Consider the following 21,566-nt stretch of genomic DNA (forward strand, 5'->3'; position numbering starts at 1 on the left):
CAGGCGGGTCTCGAACCCATGGGCTCAGGCGATCCACTCACCTCAGCCTCCCAAAGGCGCAGGATTACAGGCTGAGTCACCGAGCCCGGCTGCCACGTTGGATTTTAAAAGATAGCGCAAGGGAACTATAAGAGATATACAGCGTAATAATGTAAACATAATTTGATACTGTTGATACCCACAACATATGTAGGTAACCAGGCCCCACCACCAGGCCTGGGTGACCTTCCCAGAGGACCTGGTCTCTCTGTGCCCCATTTTCCTCCAGTGGAGGAGGAATGGTAGGTAACAGGATCTATTTCCTTGGGTTCTTGAGAGGATTGAGGAATAGTATGAAAAATGTGCACAGAAAAGTGCCAGAGCATTCAATATGTATCACTTATTTAAAATTATTATTACCAGCAATAAGCACACACAATGTAAACCCTATAAACGTGCACAGAACATAAATCATTTCTATGGCGTGTGTAAAATGTGACGGTGCTGGCGTTCCTTCATGTTTCCCTTTGTGGCTGCAAATAAGAAGTAGGCTAACGAACAGACTGAAGCAGCCCAAATGGATGGATTTTAAAATGGCATCTCCACATTCTTCTCCTTGTTTACAAGTGATGCTTGTTACGTGAGCTCTATGGATTGGAGGCGGGGGGATTCGGAAAAGAAATGTCTGTGCAGAAGAAAAGGTTCCCAGAAGAAACAAGCTCCTTACTAAATATTTTCTGGGAAAACCGTACAAGCTAGCCAGACCTCAGAGCGAACCAAAACAGGGAGAGAAGGTGTTAGGACGGCAGATGGTTTGCATTCTTGACGAGAGCCCAGCAAGTCTGAGAGCGAAGATGTGGGTCACAGCTGGGCTGGCACCAGCACACTCCTGGTCGCCCTGGTAACCAGCCCCTGCCCCCAGCCCCACGGCCCCTGGCATGATGGAGCTGAGGACAGCCGCCCGTGGAGGGAGCGAAGAGTGGGGGACTTCCTCCCTTCTCCCTTCACCCACCATCCCTTTCCACAAAACAATTTCTCTAGGAGTTTGTCAGATCACTGAAACCACAGGCCACGGAAGCTTTCCCTAGCCCTCATGATGTTCTGATTTAACTCCTGGTAGGATCTTCATTGTGCTTGCCTGCAGACACTAGCCTGGGGTGAGGGGTACACTGTCTATCCCCCACACCTCGCACATAGGGGCCGTCTACAGTGAGATAACCTTAAACATTAGACCTGACAGGCAGAGGTGCTAACTTGGGTTGTTTTCTCCTCTCTTTACCCTTCAACTTTTTTGTGTGTTTGACTCATGATGCTGTATGCTGTCCGCAGTAGCTGCTTGGAAGACACAGAGCTTGGTGAATTTTCTCTAGTAGCACCTCCTTCTTGTCCCGATTTTTTCATCTGTGAAGAGATCTCAGTCACTCCTTTTCTTCACAAACATTATGGACCTTAAAATCTGGAGCTCATGTGTCTAGGTCCGTCCTAGGACCCTTCCCATAAGGTCCACACACACTCCTTAGCAGGCCACTCGAGGTCTTTTGTTTTTTCTTTTTTTTTTTAGTTGGAGTCTCACTCTGTTGCCAAGGCTGGAGTGCAGTAGCACACTTACGGCTCACCACAGGCTCAACCTCCTCGGCTAAGGCGATCCTTCCACCTCAGCCTCCCAAGTAGCTGGGACTACAGGTGCACCACCATGCCCAGCTAACTTTTTTATATTTTTGTAGATGTAGAGATGAGCTCTCTCTATGTTAACCAGGCCAGTCTTGAATTCCTGGGCTCAAGCAGTCCTCCCACCTCAGCCTCCCAAAGTGCTGGGATTACAAGCATGAGCCACCATGCTCAGCTCAGTCAGCGTCTTGACCGTCTGGTCCTGACAGTATCCCCTGACCTCCCTATCAGCTACAGGTGTGTACTACCACGCCCGGCTAATTTTTTATTTATTGTAGAAATGGGGTCTCACCAAGTTGCCGGGGCTGGCCTTGAACCTGCAGGCTCAGGTAATCCACTCACCTCAGCCTTCCAAAGTGCTGGGATTACAGGCTGAGCCACACAGCCTGGCCCTAGTTGAGTATTTACTCACCTGCCTGGAGGACAAGAACCACACCATTCAGACATCTGTCCCCAATGCCCAGCACGGTGCTATGCACAGAGTAGCATTCAGTGTTTGTGGAATGAAAGCCCAGTGCCTCCCAGATTTGTGAATTAAGACTCTTTTAAAAATTCAGAGTTGGAAATAAACACTCTGTTTCAAATCAGCCAAGAAGTAAGGATATTCCTTTTCTGATTTAAATCCCAAACCAGCTCAATAAATGATATATGATCCCCATTCTACAGATGACCAAAGTGAGGCACAGAGAAGTTAAGCAACTTGAGCAAAGCCACACAGTGAGGGAGTCTTTCTAACCTCAAGAGTCATACTTTTTCCCACTATGTTAAAAATCCTGACAGTCCATTAAACATATGACCAACAAGAAGTAAATTTTTTTTTTTGACTTGGAGTCTCACTCTGTCGCCCAGACTGGCATGCAGTAGCACGCTCCCAGCCACCACAGCCTCGACCTGCTGGGCCCCAGAGATCCTTCCTCCTCAACCTTCCAAGTAGCTGGAACTACAGGCGAGCGCTACCACGCCTGGCTAATTTTTTTGATTTATTGTAGAGATGAGGTCTTGCCAAGTTGCCCAGGCGGGTTGCGAATCCGCAGGCTCAGGCAATTCACTCACCTCGGCCTCCCAAAGCACGGGATTACAGACTGAGCCACTAAGACCGGCTAAGAAGTAAATTAAGGCTGGTTAAATGGAGAGAAAAAGGTCAGAGCAAGGGTGAGGGTGAGAGCAGGAACAAGGAAGGCAGCGCCCAACAAGCACCTCCAACATCCATGGTCAGGACCTACACCTTAAGGGTATTCGAGGCACTGAATTAAAGGGCGGTCACAACAGCAGCGACACAGTGTCCTGGCTTGAAACAGCCCAGGTTTGAGAATTCAGATTTCTACACTGGAGCACCTTGTGGCCTCATGGCATTCTCCCAGGAAAGGTTCCAGTCGTTTAATTATGACTCACTATTTGGAATTTTCAGGAATAAAGTTCAAAGCAGCTTCTCTTTTGTTTCCATTCTCCTCTCCTTGTTTTTGTGACTGAGGGACACAGCCTGTCCTGGTGCACGAGCATGTGTCTGGTCTGCCATAAGTTCTAATAGGGCAAATGTCTGAAAGCATCTATTTTTGGCTAAATAATTTTATATTTCTATGTGTTATAATTGAGCTTCTGAGAAATTTTAATATGACTAAATGAAGCAACATGCTTTATTATTAATAAAGCATTAGGCCTGTATTAAGGCAATACCAAAGTGTGGATTCAAAGTAAAGCTGTATTTCTCTGGACACAATATAGATATCACCCAAACATGTTTTCTGTTGTTTTTACTCTGTTCATTTTATTCTTATGAAATATTTCAGGCATGTAGAAAGTATAATGAATGATGTCATCAACACTCAGCTTAATAGATTGATATATTTGTTTCCTAATAGAAAATACAGTCATAAGATAATAGAGATTGGTCAGCCACGGTGGCTCAAGCCTGTAATCCCAGCACTTGGGAGTCCAAGATGAGAGGATTGCCTGAGCCCAGGGGTTCGAGACAAGCCTGGGCAACTTGGTGAGACCTCATCTCTACGATAAACTAAAAAATTAGCTGGGCATGGTAGCACGTGCCTGTAGTTCCAGCTAACTGGAAAGCTAAAGTGGAAAGATCACTGGAGCCCAGCAAGTCGAGGCTGTGGTAGCCGTGAACATGCCCCTGCACTCCAGCCTGGGCAACAGAGTGAGACTCCAACTCAAAAAATTTATTTCCATTTCCACAGCACAAACAAGTAGAAACATTTGTGCAAATGGGAAGAAAGAAATGTATAATCTGAGCAAAATAACAAAACACAGGTTTGCCCTTTTGCCAATGGGAAGGAAGGACTGGTATTTAACAAAGTGTCCTCCCTTCTTGGTTCATGCAAACCCCCTTGTGAACATTTACTCATGCTGAAAAATAATTCATTTTTTGTTGTGTGGTCATCTCTGAGTGAGTCCTAATTTATGGTTGGAGTTGTCCCTTGAACTCTAAGTAGGTATGTGAACATGCAAGTCAGCATTCAGCCTTTGAACCTTCCAGCCACCTCCTTTTCTAGAGCATTCTTCCTGCTGGATGGAGGTTGACAGCCAACCGCCCTAGGGTCAGTATTTTAAATAAAGTCTCACCGAGAGACTTGCACAGTGACAAGGGGTGGAGTGTGGAAAAGGCATGCAAACTACCCAGCTGGGTCCCCAGGGCTGGATCTCTGTGACTCGTAGGTTCAGCCCCTTTGATGTTGTCAACACATTAAACATGGTCATCTCTCATGGGAGACCCCTACTAATCCTGCACAAACCAAAATGCCAGTTGATTGATTACCTAGAGAAATAGAATAGTCACGTGGCCCGTAACACTCACATTAATCTGATACCAACATTTTCAGAAACCAATATACCATCTTACAATCAGGTTTCTTACTGAACATGGGAGAGATAGGACCAATGTGTTTTTGTGTTTCATTTTGTTTTTGTTTGTTTTTTGAGTTGGAGTCTCACTCTTGTTGCCCAGGCTGGAGTGCAGTGGCATGCTCACAGCCAATGCAGCCTCGACCTGCTGGGCTTAGGTAATCCTTCCGCCTCAGCCTTCCAAGTAGCTGGAACTTACAGATGCACGCTACCACACCTGGCTAGTTTTCGTGACCTATTGTAGACACAAGGTCTCACCAAGTTGCCCAGGCTGGTCTCGAGCCCCTGGGCTCAGGCAGTCCTCTTGCCTCAGCCTCCCAAAGTGCTGGGATTACAGGCTGAGCCACCACGCCCAGCCAGGACCCACGTTTGTAATGGTGTGAGACCATCCATCCTTTTAGTAGGAAGAGGTTTGCTGATGAGACTATGATGGTCAAAGGCCAGTGGCCAACGCTCCATATCCTCTGCACGGCTCTTTACCACTTCAGTCTGCAGTGCTCTGCTTAGCCTTCCTGCCCAGCCAGCTTTATGTGCATGAAAACATTGAGTTGGTCACAGTGATGTCTTGCTAGCCTAGGAGTCTTTCTTTTTTTCTTTTTCTTTTTCTTTTTTTTAGAAGTCAGGGTCTCATTCTGTTGCTCAGGCTGGAATGCAGTGACATGACCAGGCCTCACAACAGCCTCGACCTCTTGGACTCAGGCAACCCCTCCACCCCAGCATCCCGAGTGGCTGGAACTACAGGTATGCATCACCAGGTATGCATCACCACACCCGGCTGATTTTTTTATTTTTTGTAGCGACAAGGTCTCACCGTGTTGCCCCGGCTGGTCTCAAACTCTTGAGTTCAAGCAGTCCTCTCGCCTCTGCCTTCCAAAATGTTGAGATTACAGGTGTGAGACTGCACTCAGCCATGGGAGTCTTCTTATCCCTTCACAAGTGGCTAGCGTTTTCCTTCCTGTGGCCTATAGGTGCCACATCTTTACAGGACCGAATCCCAGGGTAGGAAGTGGAACCTCTGTTGATGTGTGAGGCTTCAAGGCCAATCACCCTATTCTGTTACAACCTGCTGTCTGAGGAGCTGTTTTAGAAAATATGTCCAAGAGGCTTAAAAAAAAAAAAAAAAGAGGCCCAGCACAGGGGCTCAAGCCTGTAATCCCAGCACTTTGGGAGACCGAGGTGAGAGGATTGCCTGAGCCTGGGGGTTCAAGACCAACCTGGGCAACTTGGTGAGCCCTCATTTCTACAATAAATCAAAAAATTAGCCAGGTGTGGTAGCACGCACCTGTAGTTCCACCTATTTGGAAGGCTGAGGCGGAAGGATTGCCTGAGTCCAGCACGCTGACACTGGGATGGCCGTGAGCATGCCACTGTGCTCCAGCCTGGGTGACACAGTGAAACTCTCACTCAAAAAAAAAGTTACCTTATAAATAGCAGTATTACCTTTTCCATCTCCATTAGTCCATGAATGTGGTAGAAAAGCTTGACTAATTACAAGGGGAATGCAAGAAAGAAAGGCATTTTGAAAGATGAGTTCCAATGGTACCTTAGAAGTTACTCAAACTCAGTGTGACCCCATCTAGGGCATAGGGCCAAAAGCACCTGGAACAGTGTCTGGGTCTTCCTAAGTACACAATAAGCACTTATAAATGGATAAAGGAAGGTAGAAACCCAAATTTGTGCTTGAATTGGCAGCTTTTCCCCTGGGCAATTTTCCATTAAAAAAAAAATACTGCAAAGCTCAGACAGTCCCACTAATTACCCCTGCAACCAATAATCCTTGACAACCTGCTTCCCGTTCCCTGGCAGAAGCACAGAAAACACTATATTGCAATGGCAGTTTCAAGTTGCAGAAATGTAACCCATCTAGCTATTTTTCTTCTCACAGATTGTCCAGAACAACTAGTTTTTGAGTAGGATGGCCTAAAATATCCAAATAATAAACATTAAACATACACTTTTCTCCAAGAGCACATAAAGGCTCCCCATAGGCTGAGCATGGTGGCTCATGCCTGTAATCCCAGCACTTTGGAAGGCCAAGGTGGGAGGATTGTTTGAGTTTGAGACCAGCCAGGGCTACAAAATAAATTTTTTTTAATTAGCTGGGTGTGGTGGCACACACCTGTAATCCCGGCTACCTGGGAGGCTAAGGTGGAAGGATCACCTGAGCCCAGGATTCAAGGCTGTGGTAAGCCATGATTGTGCCACTGTACTCCAGCCTGGGTGACAAAGTAAGACTCTGACACCAAAAAAAAAAAAAACAAAAGTCTCCCCATATATTCTAACTGTATTAACAGAGTTATTTGTAGTCTGCAGATATGGAGCTGGTAAGCCTCATTATCCTGTTACTGCATTTACAAACACACACGTGCACGCATGCATACACACACACATACACACACTTGTTTCACTAAATGCACCCAGACAAGTGCTGATGTAAACAGATGTTTCACTTGTTAAATACACTTAAGCTATATTGTATATACATGACAGTAACTGCTGTAATTTGAGTAATAAATTGTATGAATTATGTAGCTATTGTAATTTAGGATATTATTTTGTGAATTGTGTAGCATTTGGCATTTGATCTCTACCTTGTGTGAATTTTGTAGCTATTACATTTGAACTCCTAAGTGGTCTCTGATTGAATAGTGTGTGCATGGAGATAAAGTAGAGTTCTCTAAGTAAAACTTCCAAGACCTTCAACCCAACATTAGCACACAATGCTTTTTTAAAAAATTCTTTTTTTTGGTGGCGGGGGGCTGGTGCAGTGGCTTATGCCTGTAATCCCAGCACTTTGGGAGGCCAAAGCAGGAAGATTGCTTGAGCTTAGGAGTTTGAAACCAGCCTGGGCAACATAGTGAGACCTCATCACCACAAAAATTTTGTTAAAAATAGCCAGGTGCCAGGCTCGGTGGCTCAGCCTATAATCCCGCGCCTTTGGGAGGCTGAGGTGAGTGGATTGCCTGAGCCCACGGGTTCGAGACCCGCCTGGGCAGTGAGACCTCATTTCTACAATAAATCAAAAAATCAGCCGGGCGTGGTAGCATGTACCTGTAATTCCAGCTACTCGGAAGGCTGAGGCGGAAGGATCGCCGGAGCCCAGCAGGTCAAGGCTGCGGTGGCCGGGAGCGGCCACTGCCCTCCAGTCTGGGCGACAGTGAGACTCCAACCCAAAAAAAAAATAGCCAGGCATGGCAGCATGTGCCTGTAGTCCCAGCTACTTGGGAGGCTGAGGCAAAGGATCACTTGAGCGTAGGAGGTCAAGGCTGTGGTCAGTCATGATCATGCCACTGCACTCCAACCTGGGAGACAAGTGAGACTCAACTAAAAAAAATTTTTGTTTGTTTTATATGAAGAAAAAAGATCCATAATCCGCTGCTTTCTAAGGAGGGTGGGTCCTAGTAACCAAGGGGTTTTTGGCTTGCTGAGCACAAAGTGATGGTCTTGGTAGAATGACCTTTCTCACCTTACTGAAGATTAAATTACTCTGAATAAGCCTGTGGTCAGGGGAGACACCCAGGAGCTAAAGGGGGTCAGCCAGAGCTGGAGAGCTTGAAAGGCTCCTTAATGGAAAAGATCAAGGGAAAATAAAAATGGCCAAGGGCTTAACCAGGGTCAAAAGCAAAATGAGAAAGGCTCAGGTACCAACATCAAAGTGGCAAGATTGAACTAAGCTTACAGAATCCCTTCCCCCAGGTTTTGGAACTGCATAAAGACCAGGAGAGCAAGGGGCTGAGGCTTTGATGGCCCTGTAGAGAGGGAGATGAGGCTGCAAGGCCGTATGAAGCATAGAGTTGGTCCTAAGCATCTCACACACCATCTTTATTCTGAGGACTGTCTTTGAACGAGGATTAAGAATACTACCACCCACTGGACTCCAAAGCAGCAAAAAATCTGGCTGTTTCTCCTGGGCCATAGGAGGAGGGGGAAAGACATCCTGGAGAACCCTGAGACCCTACACCACCCAAACTCACATTATATTATGGAGAAGCACCAAGCTGAAAAACTGATATAAAACTGGTCTGGAATTGGTGAAACTACCTAGGGAGAGGTTTCCAAGCTCAAGACTCCCACAAAGGAAGACAAATCTTTTGCCAAAGATGAAACTACAATCAGAAATTATAAACCATGCAATAAAAATGAATTGCTAGAGAAGAGGATAAGCCAAAACACAAATGGAAGAAGTCACACCTCAAGAACTCAACAGAATCAAGTAGAACACAAAAAAGGAAAATTTGAAAAAGAATGAAATAAAAATATTAGAAATGCAGCATGATTGGTGAATGGATTAAACAATAAAGTAGTAGACACAGCTGAAGAGAGAACTAGAAGGAAGGAAGATTGGAGGATATTTCCCAGAATGAAGAGAGGTAAAATGTTAGAAAATATTTAAGAAAAATTGAGAGATGTGTATAATGAAATGACAAGCTTTCCGTATAGCTAAAATGAATCCAGGGCAAATATAGAATAAGTATGGGAAAGGCAATAATCAAAGAGAGAAAAATTAATCATCTTCTAGGGTATAAGCCCCCAGAGTGAATATGAAAAACAAGTCCTAAGCAGGACACAGAATAAAACTGAAAAGTATCACAGACAAGCCGGGCTTGGTGGCTCAGCCTGTAATCCTGCACCTTTGAATAAGCCTGGGCTTAACCAGGGTCAAAAGCAAAATGAGAAAAGCTCAGGTACCAACATCAAAGTGGCAAGATCCCTTCCCCCAGGTTTTGGAACTGCATAAAGATCAGGAGGGCAAGGGGCTGAGGCTTTGATGGCCCTGTAGAGAGGGAGATGAGGCTGCAAGGCCGTATGAAGCATAGAGTTGGTCCTGAGCATCTCACACACCATCTTTATTATGAGGACTGTCTTGAACGAGGATTAAGAATACCACTCCTTTGGGAGGCTAAGGTGAGTGGATTGCCTGAGCCCGTAGGTTCGAGACCCGCCTGGGCAACTTGGTGAGACCTCATCTCTACAATAAATCAAAAAATCAGCCAGGCGTGGTAGCACATGCCTGTAATTCCGACAGAGTGAGACTCCAGCTCAAAAAAAAAAAAAGTATCAAAGACAGAAGTTTTTGGCTACCTACCAGAGAGAAAATATATTCTACTTACAGTCTTTATATGAAGGCTATCTTTGAATGAGGATTAAAGGCTCCTTATGGAGAACATCAAGGGAAGATATCAAATGGTCAAGCGCTTAACCAAGATCAAAAGCAAAACGAGAAAATCTCAGGTGCCAAAATCAAAGTGGCAAAGTAGATCCCCCAATATACTAGGAGACATTTCTCAACAGTAAAGACCCAACTGAAAATAATTATTCAAACGGTTAAAGGAAAAGAATGGTTCAGGGACCCCGTCTGCTTTTCCCCCCAAAAAATGAAAATGTGACCTTGCTGGTGCTGCATTTGTTTTGAGACTCATCTGTGTGACTTAGAGTAAGGGCGGGTATTGTTTATGTTACTTCCTTTGAAGTAATGATACAGGTGATACAAAGTGACTACCTTGTACAGAGAGTGTGACCTACAGCTAGGAGCTGTGTTGAAGGCACTGGAGGCCTGAAAGCTGGGCTGAGATGGGTTGAGTCTGCTCCTGCTTGTGTATCGGATGCGCGGTTTCTGCCAGGTTCCTGATTCCTCAGCCAAATAAAAGTTTAGAGTAAGGGAGGGGAAATGTGAGCAGGGAGGGTGGCTCAGGTGTGTCAGTGTGGCCTCTTCCTGCCAGCTTCAATGTTTCAATTACCCAAAAGTGTCTCAAGAATAGAAATCCTGAATACAACACAATGCTCATTAAAGAAACTGAATCTGTGACAAGATATTTCTTCAAAAGGGGCCCCAGGCCCAGAGGGTTTTTCAGATGAGTTTCATTGAACATAATATATTGTATGCAAGCTGTTTTAAACAACAGAAAAAGAGGGAAAGCTATCCTCCTCATTTTATGGAGCTGGTAAAATCAATTTTTGTTGTTGCCCAGACTGGAATGCAGTGGCATAATCAGGACTCACCACTGCCTAGACCTCTTGGGCTCAGGTGACCCTTCTGCCTCAGCTGCCCAAGTAGCTGGGACTACAGGCATGCACCACCACGCCTGGCGAACTCATTTTTAATTTTTTGTAGAGACGAGGTCTCGCTATGTTGCCGAGGCTGGTCTTGAACTTCTGTGCTCAAGCAGTCCTTCCCCTCAGCCTCCCAAAGTGCTGAGACCACAGGCATGAGCCACACCCCTTCCAGATGAAGCCAGTACACTCTTAATACCAACAGTTAATACGGACTGTAATTTTAAAATATAGGCCAGTCTTATTTCAGCATATAAAATCAAACATTTTAAATAAAATGATAGTAATCAAATGCCTACAAGCAAAGACACTGAAAAACACCTCACAGTTCTGGAGTAAGCATGAAAATAATTTAGGGCTGGGCCACAGAGTGAGGGACGGTTGGGGGCATATATATAGCAAGACTAATCGTGAGTTGGCAATTGCTTAAGCTGGGTGAGTGGTACACAGAGGTTTGTTTTGTACTATTTTGCTTTTGAATATGTTTAAAATTTTCCATAATAAAAAGCTTTTCGTTTTTGTTTTTTCAAAGCATTATGGCCAATCACCAGGATTTTTCCCCAAGGAAGGAGAGAACTTGTCTCAGGATTTCTTTGTGAAACACTGTAGGGTGTGCTGTGTAAACGTCCTCTGTCTTCTCTTTGGCAAAAAGTACACATTTCTTACAATGCTTTTACCTGAGAGAACTTGTGCTTTTGTAGGGCTTGAAGTATACAACCAAGGGACAGCTGATATGACGTTTCTGTGACTACCCCTCTGCATTGGAGCCCAGAGGCACCTAAGAACACATGCAATGCAATCAAAGACGTGTAAACGTCAGAACCAGGGAAAACATACAGACCGTGGAGAGATACATGCTTGTACTTTAGAGCAATTTTTATTTGTATGAAAAGAGCCGCTGACACCTGAACCAAGAAAATATTTCTGTGGCTAACTGCCCATGGACTGGCCCCTCAGCCTTGTGTGTAGCCTGCTCAAAACAACGGAGATCTCTCCCGACCCTGACATTCGTGAACATGGTGTGTTTCTGTACAAACTCCTAACACCTGGAAAGGTCACGTGGTGCCTGCTTTAATTTCAGGACAGGATTCCATGGCTCTGCAACTTGCATGACATTTTGCTAAGGTAAGAGACCCCTGGGCCTTGGCATAACCCCATGAGTTAAAAAAAAAAAAGAAACCTCAGAAAGTCCGGGGGTGGAGGGGAATACACTCCTAAAATCTCAACACTATATAAGCAAGAATCTAACTTTGACCTTTGAAGCACTGGCCTATTTCTCTGGAGTCCTTGTCTCCTGAATGGCCATTTCCAGCTTTTCACCTGAATAAACTTATAAGATGGAAACAGAAAATCACAACTGACTGACTCACTCTCCTGTGTGGTCTCTGGCCACATGGCTTTCCCTGTGTGGGTGCTGTGTCCTGCTGCCTTTGTTTCTGGCTCTGGTTTTTCCTAGTGCCTCCCTGGGACCCTCTCCTACCCTCCACACCCTGCCCACTCAGGGCTGATGCTCCCTCCTCTTCTGCTTTCTCTGCATGGGAGACTGACTCCCCCAGACACTGTAGAGATGGGGAGACGCCAGCTGCAGGATGCAGATCACCGAACGTCCTGCACAGGACCTGAGCCAAGCTGTCTGCGTGGGGCAGGGGCACACCGGCAGCCCCCTACGTCCACACGCTGAGGCTGAGCCACATCTTGCATCCATTAAGAGCAAAACCAACACTTCTGTCTACCAACCTTTGCCTGCTCTCTGGGCTGGTACCCTGAGTAACCCCACTTAACAGATGGTGAACTGACACCCAGGGACGCAAATATCTTCGCCCAAGAGTGTTCCCTTGACGAGTGGAAGACCGTGAGCTCCAAGCTAGGCCTGCCTGATGCTCAACTGCCATTTTCTAATGCCTTTTTACTGGCAGAGATGAAGGCCTGGAGTCCTCTATCTAAAACTGACACCCCCTCCCCATCCTTTTTTCTTTTTTAACAGACATGTAGCCTCAGGACAGCGTGTGGTTCTAGCTTGTTCAGCCCTGAAGAAAATGTACAGAGACATCTTACTGCGAGGAAAAGAGGGTACAGCTCTGAAAAGTGAGGAGTTGGCAAAGGAGGAGCTGGCAGGGATAAGGCTCCTGGTGGTCCATCTGAGTGGCTCGTTTGAGGTCATCTCTGGACGCTTACTCAAACGAAAAGGACATTTTATGCCCCCTGAGTTACTGCAGTCCCAGTTTGAGACTCTGGAGCCCCCAGCAGCTCCAGAAAACTTTATCCAAATAAGTGTGGACAAAGATCTTTCAGAGATCATTGCTACCATCATGGAAGCGCTAAAAAGGAAATAAGAATTATTCTGGATCAGTGGTCCAGGCAGAATGTGGTGTAAATCTCGATTCCATCCCAAAGCCAAATTTTAAATTTAATATTTAATGGGTACAATTTTATTAAGGTAAACAAACCACAATGTGTCGAGATAAACATGTGGGTATATTTTTAGGAATCGTGCTGGTTCATCGGGAGGAGAACAGAGAAGGAATTTTAAAAGTCAAGCTTGAAGTGTAAATTCATCTGCCCAATGAGATGATCAGAGGAAATTCTGTGATTGATGCTGGAAATCATTACCCCGTTTAGAACATTCTTGCGCCTATGTTTGTACTAATAAATGTAACCTGGCTATCCGTGACATCTCTTGGGAGCAGAAACAGGTGCAAGTCTTTTCATACTACACACCTAATTCTCTCTCTGTCCCTGAGCTGTGGTTCAGAGCAGTGGCCCTTAAGCTAAGGTCCCAAAAAGTACTGATGGGAGAAGAAGCCGATTTTGTCCAGTTCCTCAACACAGTCTTATCTACCCATCCTATCTACCAGCAACAATACCAAGTTTCTTGCCTTTTGGCTAAAATTACGTCAACTCAAAGTTGTAACAGTCTCTGGTGATCAACACCTTTTTACTGAGTTGTCTGTTATGTTAATTACATGCGTGATTTAAACACAGAAAATAACTGCTACATAAAGGGTAGAAGTTGGTCAACAGAATCTGTTTTTAGAGACAGGGTCTCAATCTGTCACCCATGCTGCAGTACAGTGGTGCCATTAGAGCTCACTACAGCCTCGAACTCCTAGGCTCAAGGGATCCTCCCATCTCAGTCTCCTGCATAGCTTGGACCACAGGCACATGCCACCACATCTGGCTAATTTTTAAAAATTTTTTGAGAGACAAGATCTCACTGTGTTGCCCAGGCTGGTCTCAAACTCCCGGCCTCAAGCGATTCTCCTGCCTCAGTCTCCCAAGTTGCTGGGGTTACAGGCAGGAGCCACTGCACTCAGCTCCACAAAATTGGATATGATAATAAAAAGGATCACTTTGATAGACTAAAGATGGAAAACGATTATCTTAAGCTGGGCATGGCGGCTCATGCCTATAATGAGGCTGAGACGAGAGCCCGGTGTTCAAGACTAGCCGGGAAACTTGGCAAGACCTTGTCTCTACAATAAATCAAAAAACTAGTTAGGCGTGATGGCACATGCCTGTGGTTCCAGTTACTTGGAAAGCTGAGATGGAAGGATCGCCTGAGCCCAGCAGGTTGAGCTTACAGTAGCCGTGAGTGTGGCAGTACATTCCAGTCGGCCACAGAATGAGACTCTGACTCAAAAAAAGAAAAAGAAAAACTATTTTAGAGAAAAAATTATGTTGTTCAAGTATGGGAAGCTGTCAAAATGGGCCATTTTTGAAGGTCTTGCCCACAGCGTCTGTGAATTTGCAGAGTATCCGAGCTGGAGACAGAACTCAGCAGGCAGCCCAAAGCACATGGCGGTGCTGCTGGGAATAGCCAAGGCATGGGACTTCAGGTTCAGTGATTTCAGGCTCCACTTTAAATAATTTGACACATGTGATCAGAAAAGGTCCTCTTACATTTCTCTGTCACTCTGCCCATCTGTGGCCTGGGGAATGTCTGTTTTGTGCACATGTCTTTACCTCTTTCCCAGCACTGGCCGAGCTTCCTTTTCAACAAGAGAACAACCGGGCACGGTGACTCATGCCTGTAATGCCAGCACGGTGGGAGACTGAAGCAGAAGGATTGCTTGAGTTCTGGGGTTTGAGACCGACCCAGGCAACATAGCGAGACCTCAAGTCTACAAAAAAATCAAAAACTTAGCTGGGCATAGTGGTACAGGCCTGTAGGCCCAGCTACTCAGCAGGATAAGGCAGAAGGATCGCCTGAGCCCAGGAGGTTGAGGCCACCGTAGCTGTGATCATGCCACTGCACTCCAGCCAGGTGACAGAGTGAGATTCCTGACTCAAACAACAACAAAAAACGGAGAGAAAGAGAGTGCAGCCGTGAGTCCAGTCTCCCCACAATTTAATGGCTTGACTTACGGTTTAAATATATATATATTTTTTTTTTTTTTTTTTTAAAGAGGATCATTTCTCCATATTGACAAATAAAAAGTACATGATTCATGTGTGAGACTCACTGACCCCGTCTAGCCCTCACTGTACAGAGAGGCAACCGGGGGTCCAGAAAACTCTCGTGAGCCCAGGCTGCTATCCACCCGCTCGCCTTCCTGTGTAAAAGTCATCCTTGATGGACACTAGGCAAGCAGAGAAAGCACTAGAGCTTCCAGGGCCATGAGAAGCAAAACCTTCCAATGGGCAGCAACTCAGGAGTTTGGAAGTGCTGGTGCATTCCCGGCAGGCAGCTCCTCGGGGCTCTAGCTGTACAGGTTGGCACGGGCCTGGTTTGAGCCCTGCCCCACATATGGCTCTGGGAAGGCGCTTTATGCCTTTACCCCAACCAGGGCTACAGGTTTAGAACCAAGTACCTTGTTTCCTTTTACAAGGACACGCCATTTTTGACTCAAGAGCTTAAGTGGCTTGTACCTGTAATCCCAGCAACCCAAGAGCCTGAGGTGTGAGTTCCACTTGAGGTTACGAGTTTGAGACCAGCTTGGGCAACATAGTGAGACTTCAGTCTCTCAATTTTTTTCTTAACTAGCCAGTTATGGTGGTCCATGCCTATAGTCCCAGCTACTCAGCAGGCTGAGGCAGAAGGATCGCTTGAGCCCTGGAGTTCGAATCTGCAGTGAGCCATGATCATGCTGCTACACTTCAGCCTAGGTGACAGAGTGAAATCTTGTCCAAAAAGAAAAAGGAAGGAAGGAGGGAAGAAAGAAAAGGTGCCAGTAGAGTGCAAGAGGTTTTCTGGGTGGATGGCCTTTGCCTAAGAACCTGTGGAGCTGTGGCTGTGCTCTCTGCCAAGCCATTTGGAGTAGCTCCTGCCGGGCTTTGGTCTAGATCAACCCTCGTGTTCAGGGTGCAGGTCCTTGAAGTTGTCCAGTTAGCGCACCGACTGGATGAGAGCCCCCCAATGGAGGAAGGAATCCATCAGCCTGTGGTGGGCACTCCGGAAGGCCTGAGGGCAGAAACACAAAAGTCTGGGCCCTCGAGTGGCTCAAGTCAGGGTGAGAGAAAGGCATCTTGTATTCTCTGGCACCAACTAGAGTCGTTCCGAGAGAGGAAGGATGCACCAAGGGCCTTGAAAACGGGGATTTCAGCCGGGCTTGGTGGCTCAGCCTGTAATCCCGCGCCTTGGGAGGCTGAGGTGAGTGGATTGCCTGAGCCCGCGGGTTCGAGACCCGCCTGGGCAACTTGGCAAGACCTCATCTCTACAATAAATCAAAAAATCAGCCGGGCGTGGTAGTGCACGCCTGTAGTTCTGGCTACTCAGAAGGATCGCCGGAGCCCAGCAGGTTGAGGCTGTGGTGGCCGGGAGTGGCCATTGCACTCCAGTCTGGGCGACCGAGTGAGACTCCGACTCAAAAAAAAAAAGTTTTCCCTGCCACTGCCATGTAGATGGGACTCAGCACAAACTGGGTATCCAATGGGGCCTTGCTTGCCAGACCTTACCCTGGGGTTCCCACCCCTGGCTGCTCATCAGAGTCGGCTGTGGAGCTTTCAGAGCCGAGACCTGGACCACCTTGTCATACACACAGGTGCTGTGTCAGTGGGCATGGAGGCGGCGGAAGGCATCCGTGCTTTTAGATTCCTCGGGTAGCCAGGCGCAGTGGCTCATGCCTATAATCCCAGTGCTTTGGGAGGCTGAGACAGGCTTGCTTAGCCTGGGAGTTCAAGACCAACCTGGTCGCCACAAAAAAATTTAAAAACTAGCCATGCATGATGGTATGTGCCTGTAGTACCAGCTACTCAGGAAGCTGAGGCGGAAGGATCGCCTGGACCCAGCAGGTCAAGGTTTCGGTGAACCGTGTCAGTGTCACTGCACTCCAGCCTGGGAAACACGATAAGCTGATTAAAAAAAGAAAACAGGAAAGGTAAAGTGCTCACACATGCTACACCATGATGAACCTTGAAAACCTTATGCCAGCGGAAGTGGCAAAAGTGAAAGACGCCAGACACTCAAGGCGTAGGACTCCATGTATATGAAAAGTCCAGAATAGGTGACTCCATAGAGACAGGAAGTAGATCAGTGGGTTGCCAGGGAATGGGGGAAGGTGGGAACTGGGACAGGCTGCTAATAGGTGCACAGTTTCTTTCGGGGATGAATGGAGATGTCCTGGAACTACACAGCAGTGGTGTTTGCACAGCGTAGTGAAACATACCGAAATCCTCAAAAGCGTATGTTTAAATGGTGGATTCCATGATACGTAAATTTATCTAGCATTTTTTGGTACTGGCATTTATCACAATAAAACAATACATCAATCAACACAGCAAATGCACCACGGGTGTGGAAGGAAGGGCACAACCCCAGCACAGACGCCTCCCCACCCTCAGCTGGAAGAAACTCTCAGTGCAGGAGGCAGCAGGCCTGAATCTATTCTCACACACCTCTTACTCCTAAAAATGAGTCCTGTGTTTTTTGGGGGTTTTTTTGGAGTTGGAGTCTTACTCTGTCACCCAGACTGGAGTGCAGTGGCCGCTCCTGGCCACCGCAGCCTCGACCTGCTGGGCTCTGGCGATCCTTCCACCTCAGCCTTCCAAGTAGCCAGAACTATAGGCGTGCGCTACCACACCCGGCTAATTTTTTTTATTTCTTGTAGAGATGAGGTCTCGCCAAGTTGCCCAGGCGGTTCTTGAACTCACAGGCTCAGGCAATTCACTCACCTCGGCCTCCCAAGGCACGGGATTACAGGCTGAGCTACTAAGCCTGGCTGAGTCCTGTATTTATATTTTTTTTTTCCTTAATTATAGAAATAGGGTCTCATTAGTTGTCCAGGCTGGTCTCAAACTCCTGTTTGAGACAGGATCCTTTCACTTCAGCCTCCCAAAGTGCTGTGAATACAAGCATGCCCCGCCCTTGCCAGGCCTGAATGATTTCTGTGTTTAAACATCAATATTTGCCTCACAACACGGCCTAAGTGCAGGTCAGCTACTTCACCTTCAACCTCCAAAGCTTCGATCTGTTCCAATGCTGGAGGCATAGGCTGTGTGGGATCCACCGAAGGGGGCCTGTGTTCTGTGGTCATTCTAGCTTTGAGGACACTTTTGACTGTGATTTTTATTTTATGACTGCCTTAGAAGACAGCAGAGATAGGGTTTCGCCCCTTGGTGGCAGGAATGGTGAGCTGGAGGCAAACCCTGATGTGGAGGCTGGAGGAAATGCAACCTCACGTAACTGGCTCATCCAGGGGCCACCGCCCTTGGCCTGGGCACTGCTGGAAGCTGGGGAAAGAGAAACGAGGCGAAGCTGTTCTCAGAGAGTGGGGGTCTGAACAGGGAGACAGACCGCTCCAAGCTCCTATTACAGCCTAGGGACATTGGAAAACTTAGCACCTTGACAGTATGGCGGCTCCCAGCCCTCCAGAGGTCAGGGGGAAAAAAAAAAAAAGCCAGTGGCCCTCCATGAGGAAGGCACCTTCTCCAAGAGATGTTTGAGAAGTTTGTAGGGATGTTTTTAGTGGTCCCAGTGATGGTGACGAATGCGGGGGAGGTGGGTGTAATGGCATGGAGTGGGCGGTAGCCAAGGATTCTAGACTTCATGCAACATGTTGGCAGTTCTTCACAAAAAAGAACTGAGCTGGGCGAGGTGGCACGTGCCTATAATACTAGCTATGCGGGAAGATTGCTTGAGCCAAGAAGTTCAAGACCGGCCTGGGCAACACAGCGAGACCCCATCACTAAAAAAAATTCCCTCAAACGGATTTTCAAATATCCTCCTGCTAGGCATTTGTGAAAAACTTGTTTATAATCAGGGAAGTGCAGAATCTATTTGATACAAAAATATTTTTTGCAGTTTTAATACACTTTGAAATTTCCAAGAATGCAATAACCTTGTAGACAAAGGGAAAATTGTACTCTTTTTTTTTTTTTTTTTGAGTTGGAGTCTCACTCTGTCACCCAGGCTGGAGTGCCATGGCATACTCACGACCAGCATCAACCTGCTGGGCTCCGGTGATCCTTCCGCCTCAGTCTTCCAAGTAGCCAGAACTACAGGCACGCACTACCATGTCTAGCTAATTTTTTATTTATTTTAGAGACGAGGTCTCACCCAGTTGCCCGGGCTGGTCTCAAACCCACGGGCTCAGGCAATCCACTTGTCCCGGCCTCCCAAATTGCTGGCATTACAGGCTGAGCCACCGAGCCCAGCCCCATTTTATTTTTAACCTTACCAAGAGTCTTTCACCATTTCAGAACATCATGATATATTTGTCACCAGTGCAACATACCGACATACATGCACCTGCCTCTGTCATGCTTTGGGTGAGCCACCGATGAGCACAATCAGTGGATCTGATAATTAATTACTCTCAGATGCTCACCTAGTGTAGATGTGCTCAAGCACTACACGTTGAAACACAGCTGATGAATAAAGCCACTTTCCTTTTATGTCTATTACAGTAGTTAAGGCATCGCATTTGTTACTTGCTTAGGTAAGTTTTACTAGTAATTAATTTCATGTTGAGATGGCAAAGAGGACATTAGAAAATAGTTGTTAAAAAAGGAGGCGCTGAAGCTGGTAGCTTGAGAAGCACGGCTCTGGCCTTCCCAAAGCAACCTCGGGGAGGCCGAGGCGTAAGCCAGTTCTACTCTATGGTGGCTGGGGCAGGGGGACACAGCAAGCACAAACAGACCTCCAGCAGCCAAGACTCAGCGTGTCCTAGGCTCAGGGGCCTGGAATGTTGCTCCCCATGCCGCAAATACCACTCACCACCCCCTCTGCAGGCCCTCCCACCACCACCACCACCCCTCGTCTCCACTCCCACCACTGGAGGAATTCCAGATTAAACATTTTCCACAGCCGGGCATGGTGGTGGCCACAGGCAAGACACCCCCCCTAGGGGATGTCACTAAATGCCTCAGAGGTCAAGTGCTCACATGTGCCTCTGCGCTGGATAGCAAACTTGTTTCCAGTGCACAGAAGTACAAGAACAGGCAGGAAATTAAAACAGACTGACGTTAACCGAAGGTACCCTCGACCAGGGATTTTAAATTTTGGGGAACCGTAATATGCAAGTCTACCTTCACTGAATAGCAAATTAGCAAGGAAGCAGGCTTTGATTAGACGTGCGACCTTCTTAAGCCATGTTGAGCATCAACGTGAGGAGTCGTTTAGACCCGGCGTCCCGGGATCCAGGTGTGACATGTGGGTTGGTGTGCTTTCCTGATGCTCTTCCATCCCTCCAGTGGAGTCTCCTCCCCAGCAAGCTCCTTGGATGCTGTGGAAACTGAACTCCTCTTTGAGGGAGAGGCCTGGGAGGACCCAGACAACCCTGATGTTGGCTATCTTTAAGACATGCCCTAATTAATGACTCCAGCAGATGGCACTGGGGAAATGTTCCCAAACTGTCACAGTCCATGGCAAGACTGGAAAACCTGAGTGCCCAGAGGGTGTGGCAAACCCAACGCTGGTGGGATGTGGCAGACTGTGAAGACCGAGACAACATGAAAACCACATGCCGTATCTAAACAGAACAGCCACTACGCGGCTCCAGATAATGCAGGAATACACCTGCCCTGAACACACCCATTCCTCATTGGATAAGGTAGAACACACCCAATCGAGAATCGTGGAAGAATCTCAGCAAGAAGCCAGAATGTGAGAGCATCTGGTTGCACTGGAGGTTGTCCGAGGAAGGGCTCAAGGAAGCAGGACTCTAGCTGGATGCCACATATGCTAGAGGACTCGGTATCTTAAACAAGATGAGAAGCGAGGTGAAAGCTGTAACTGGTGAAGAAGCACCATTGTCAGGACAGGGTGATGTTTGGCTAATTATTTTTTGTAGAAAGAGGGTCTTGCTAGGTTGCCAGATTGGTCTCCAACTCCTGGGCTCAAGCAATCCTTCTGCCTCAGCCTCTCATAATGCTGGGATTATAGGTGAGAGTCACCACCTGTAATACCAAACTAGCTCCTGGATGACAGAACAAATTTTCTTTTTCTCACTGTCACTAAAAGTCTTTTAGGTCTCAATTTGAAAGTTGGGGACATATCATTTATCTTTACAGTGACAAGTAAAGAGCGCAAATGGGAGGTTGAATGCCCCTTTCTCAAGAAATGAGTATTTGGCAGGTTTTCCAACTAAGTAAGGGCCAGGTTGGAGTAGCTGGTTATATCCCAAGGTCACAAGGCTAAGTGACACGAAGTAGTGGGTTAATGTCTCAGGACATATACCACTTCCCCTTCTGTAGCTATGGCCCTTGTAAGTAAGCGATGTGGAACTGAAGATCTTGAGAAGTTGTCCCATCTCACCCAACTCCAGCCAACATGTTTGTCCAAAGGGTCTAAGTAAAAATGTCCCCGTTTTAGCATGTATCAATACTTCATTCCTCTTTGCTGCTGAATAATATCCTATTGCATGGATATACCACATTTTAAGAATTCCTTTCAGCCGGGCTCAGTGGTTCAGCCTGTAGTCCTGCGCTTTGGGAGGCTGAGGTGAGTGGACTGCCTGAGCCCGCGGGTTTGAGACCCACCTGGGCAACTTGGCGAGACCTCATCTCTACAATCAATCAAAAATTAGCCAGGCGTGGTAACGCACGCCTGTAGTTCCAGCTACTTGGAAGGCGGA

General features: G+C 46.9%; 1 protein-coding gene across 1 annotated transcript in view; it reads left to right on the forward strand.

Annotated features, from left to right (window-relative positions):
* IDNK (IDNK, gluconokinase) overlaps positions 1–13,227 on the forward strand; it is a 22,922-nt gene extending 9,695 nt beyond the window's left edge. The window contains exons 5-6 of the mRNA XM_021706177.1: positions 11,636–11,679; positions 12,539–13,227. Coding sequence (XP_021561852.1) covers positions 11,636–11,679; positions 12,539–12,887 — 393 coding nt within the window. The 3' untranslated portion in view covers positions 12,888–13,227. The remainder of the gene's footprint in view (positions 1–11,635; positions 11,680–12,538) is intronic.
* Positions 13,228–21,566: the final 8,339 nt, after the last annotated feature.

Source organism: Carlito syrichta, unplaced genomic scaffold (genome assembly GCF_000164805.1).
Source record: "Carlito syrichta isolate Samal-C Ts95f unplaced genomic scaffold, Tarsius_syrichta-2.0.1 Scaffold315331, whole genome shotgun sequence".
Classification (NCBI taxonomy): Eukaryota; Metazoa; Chordata; class Mammalia; order Primates; family Tarsiidae; genus Carlito; species Carlito syrichta.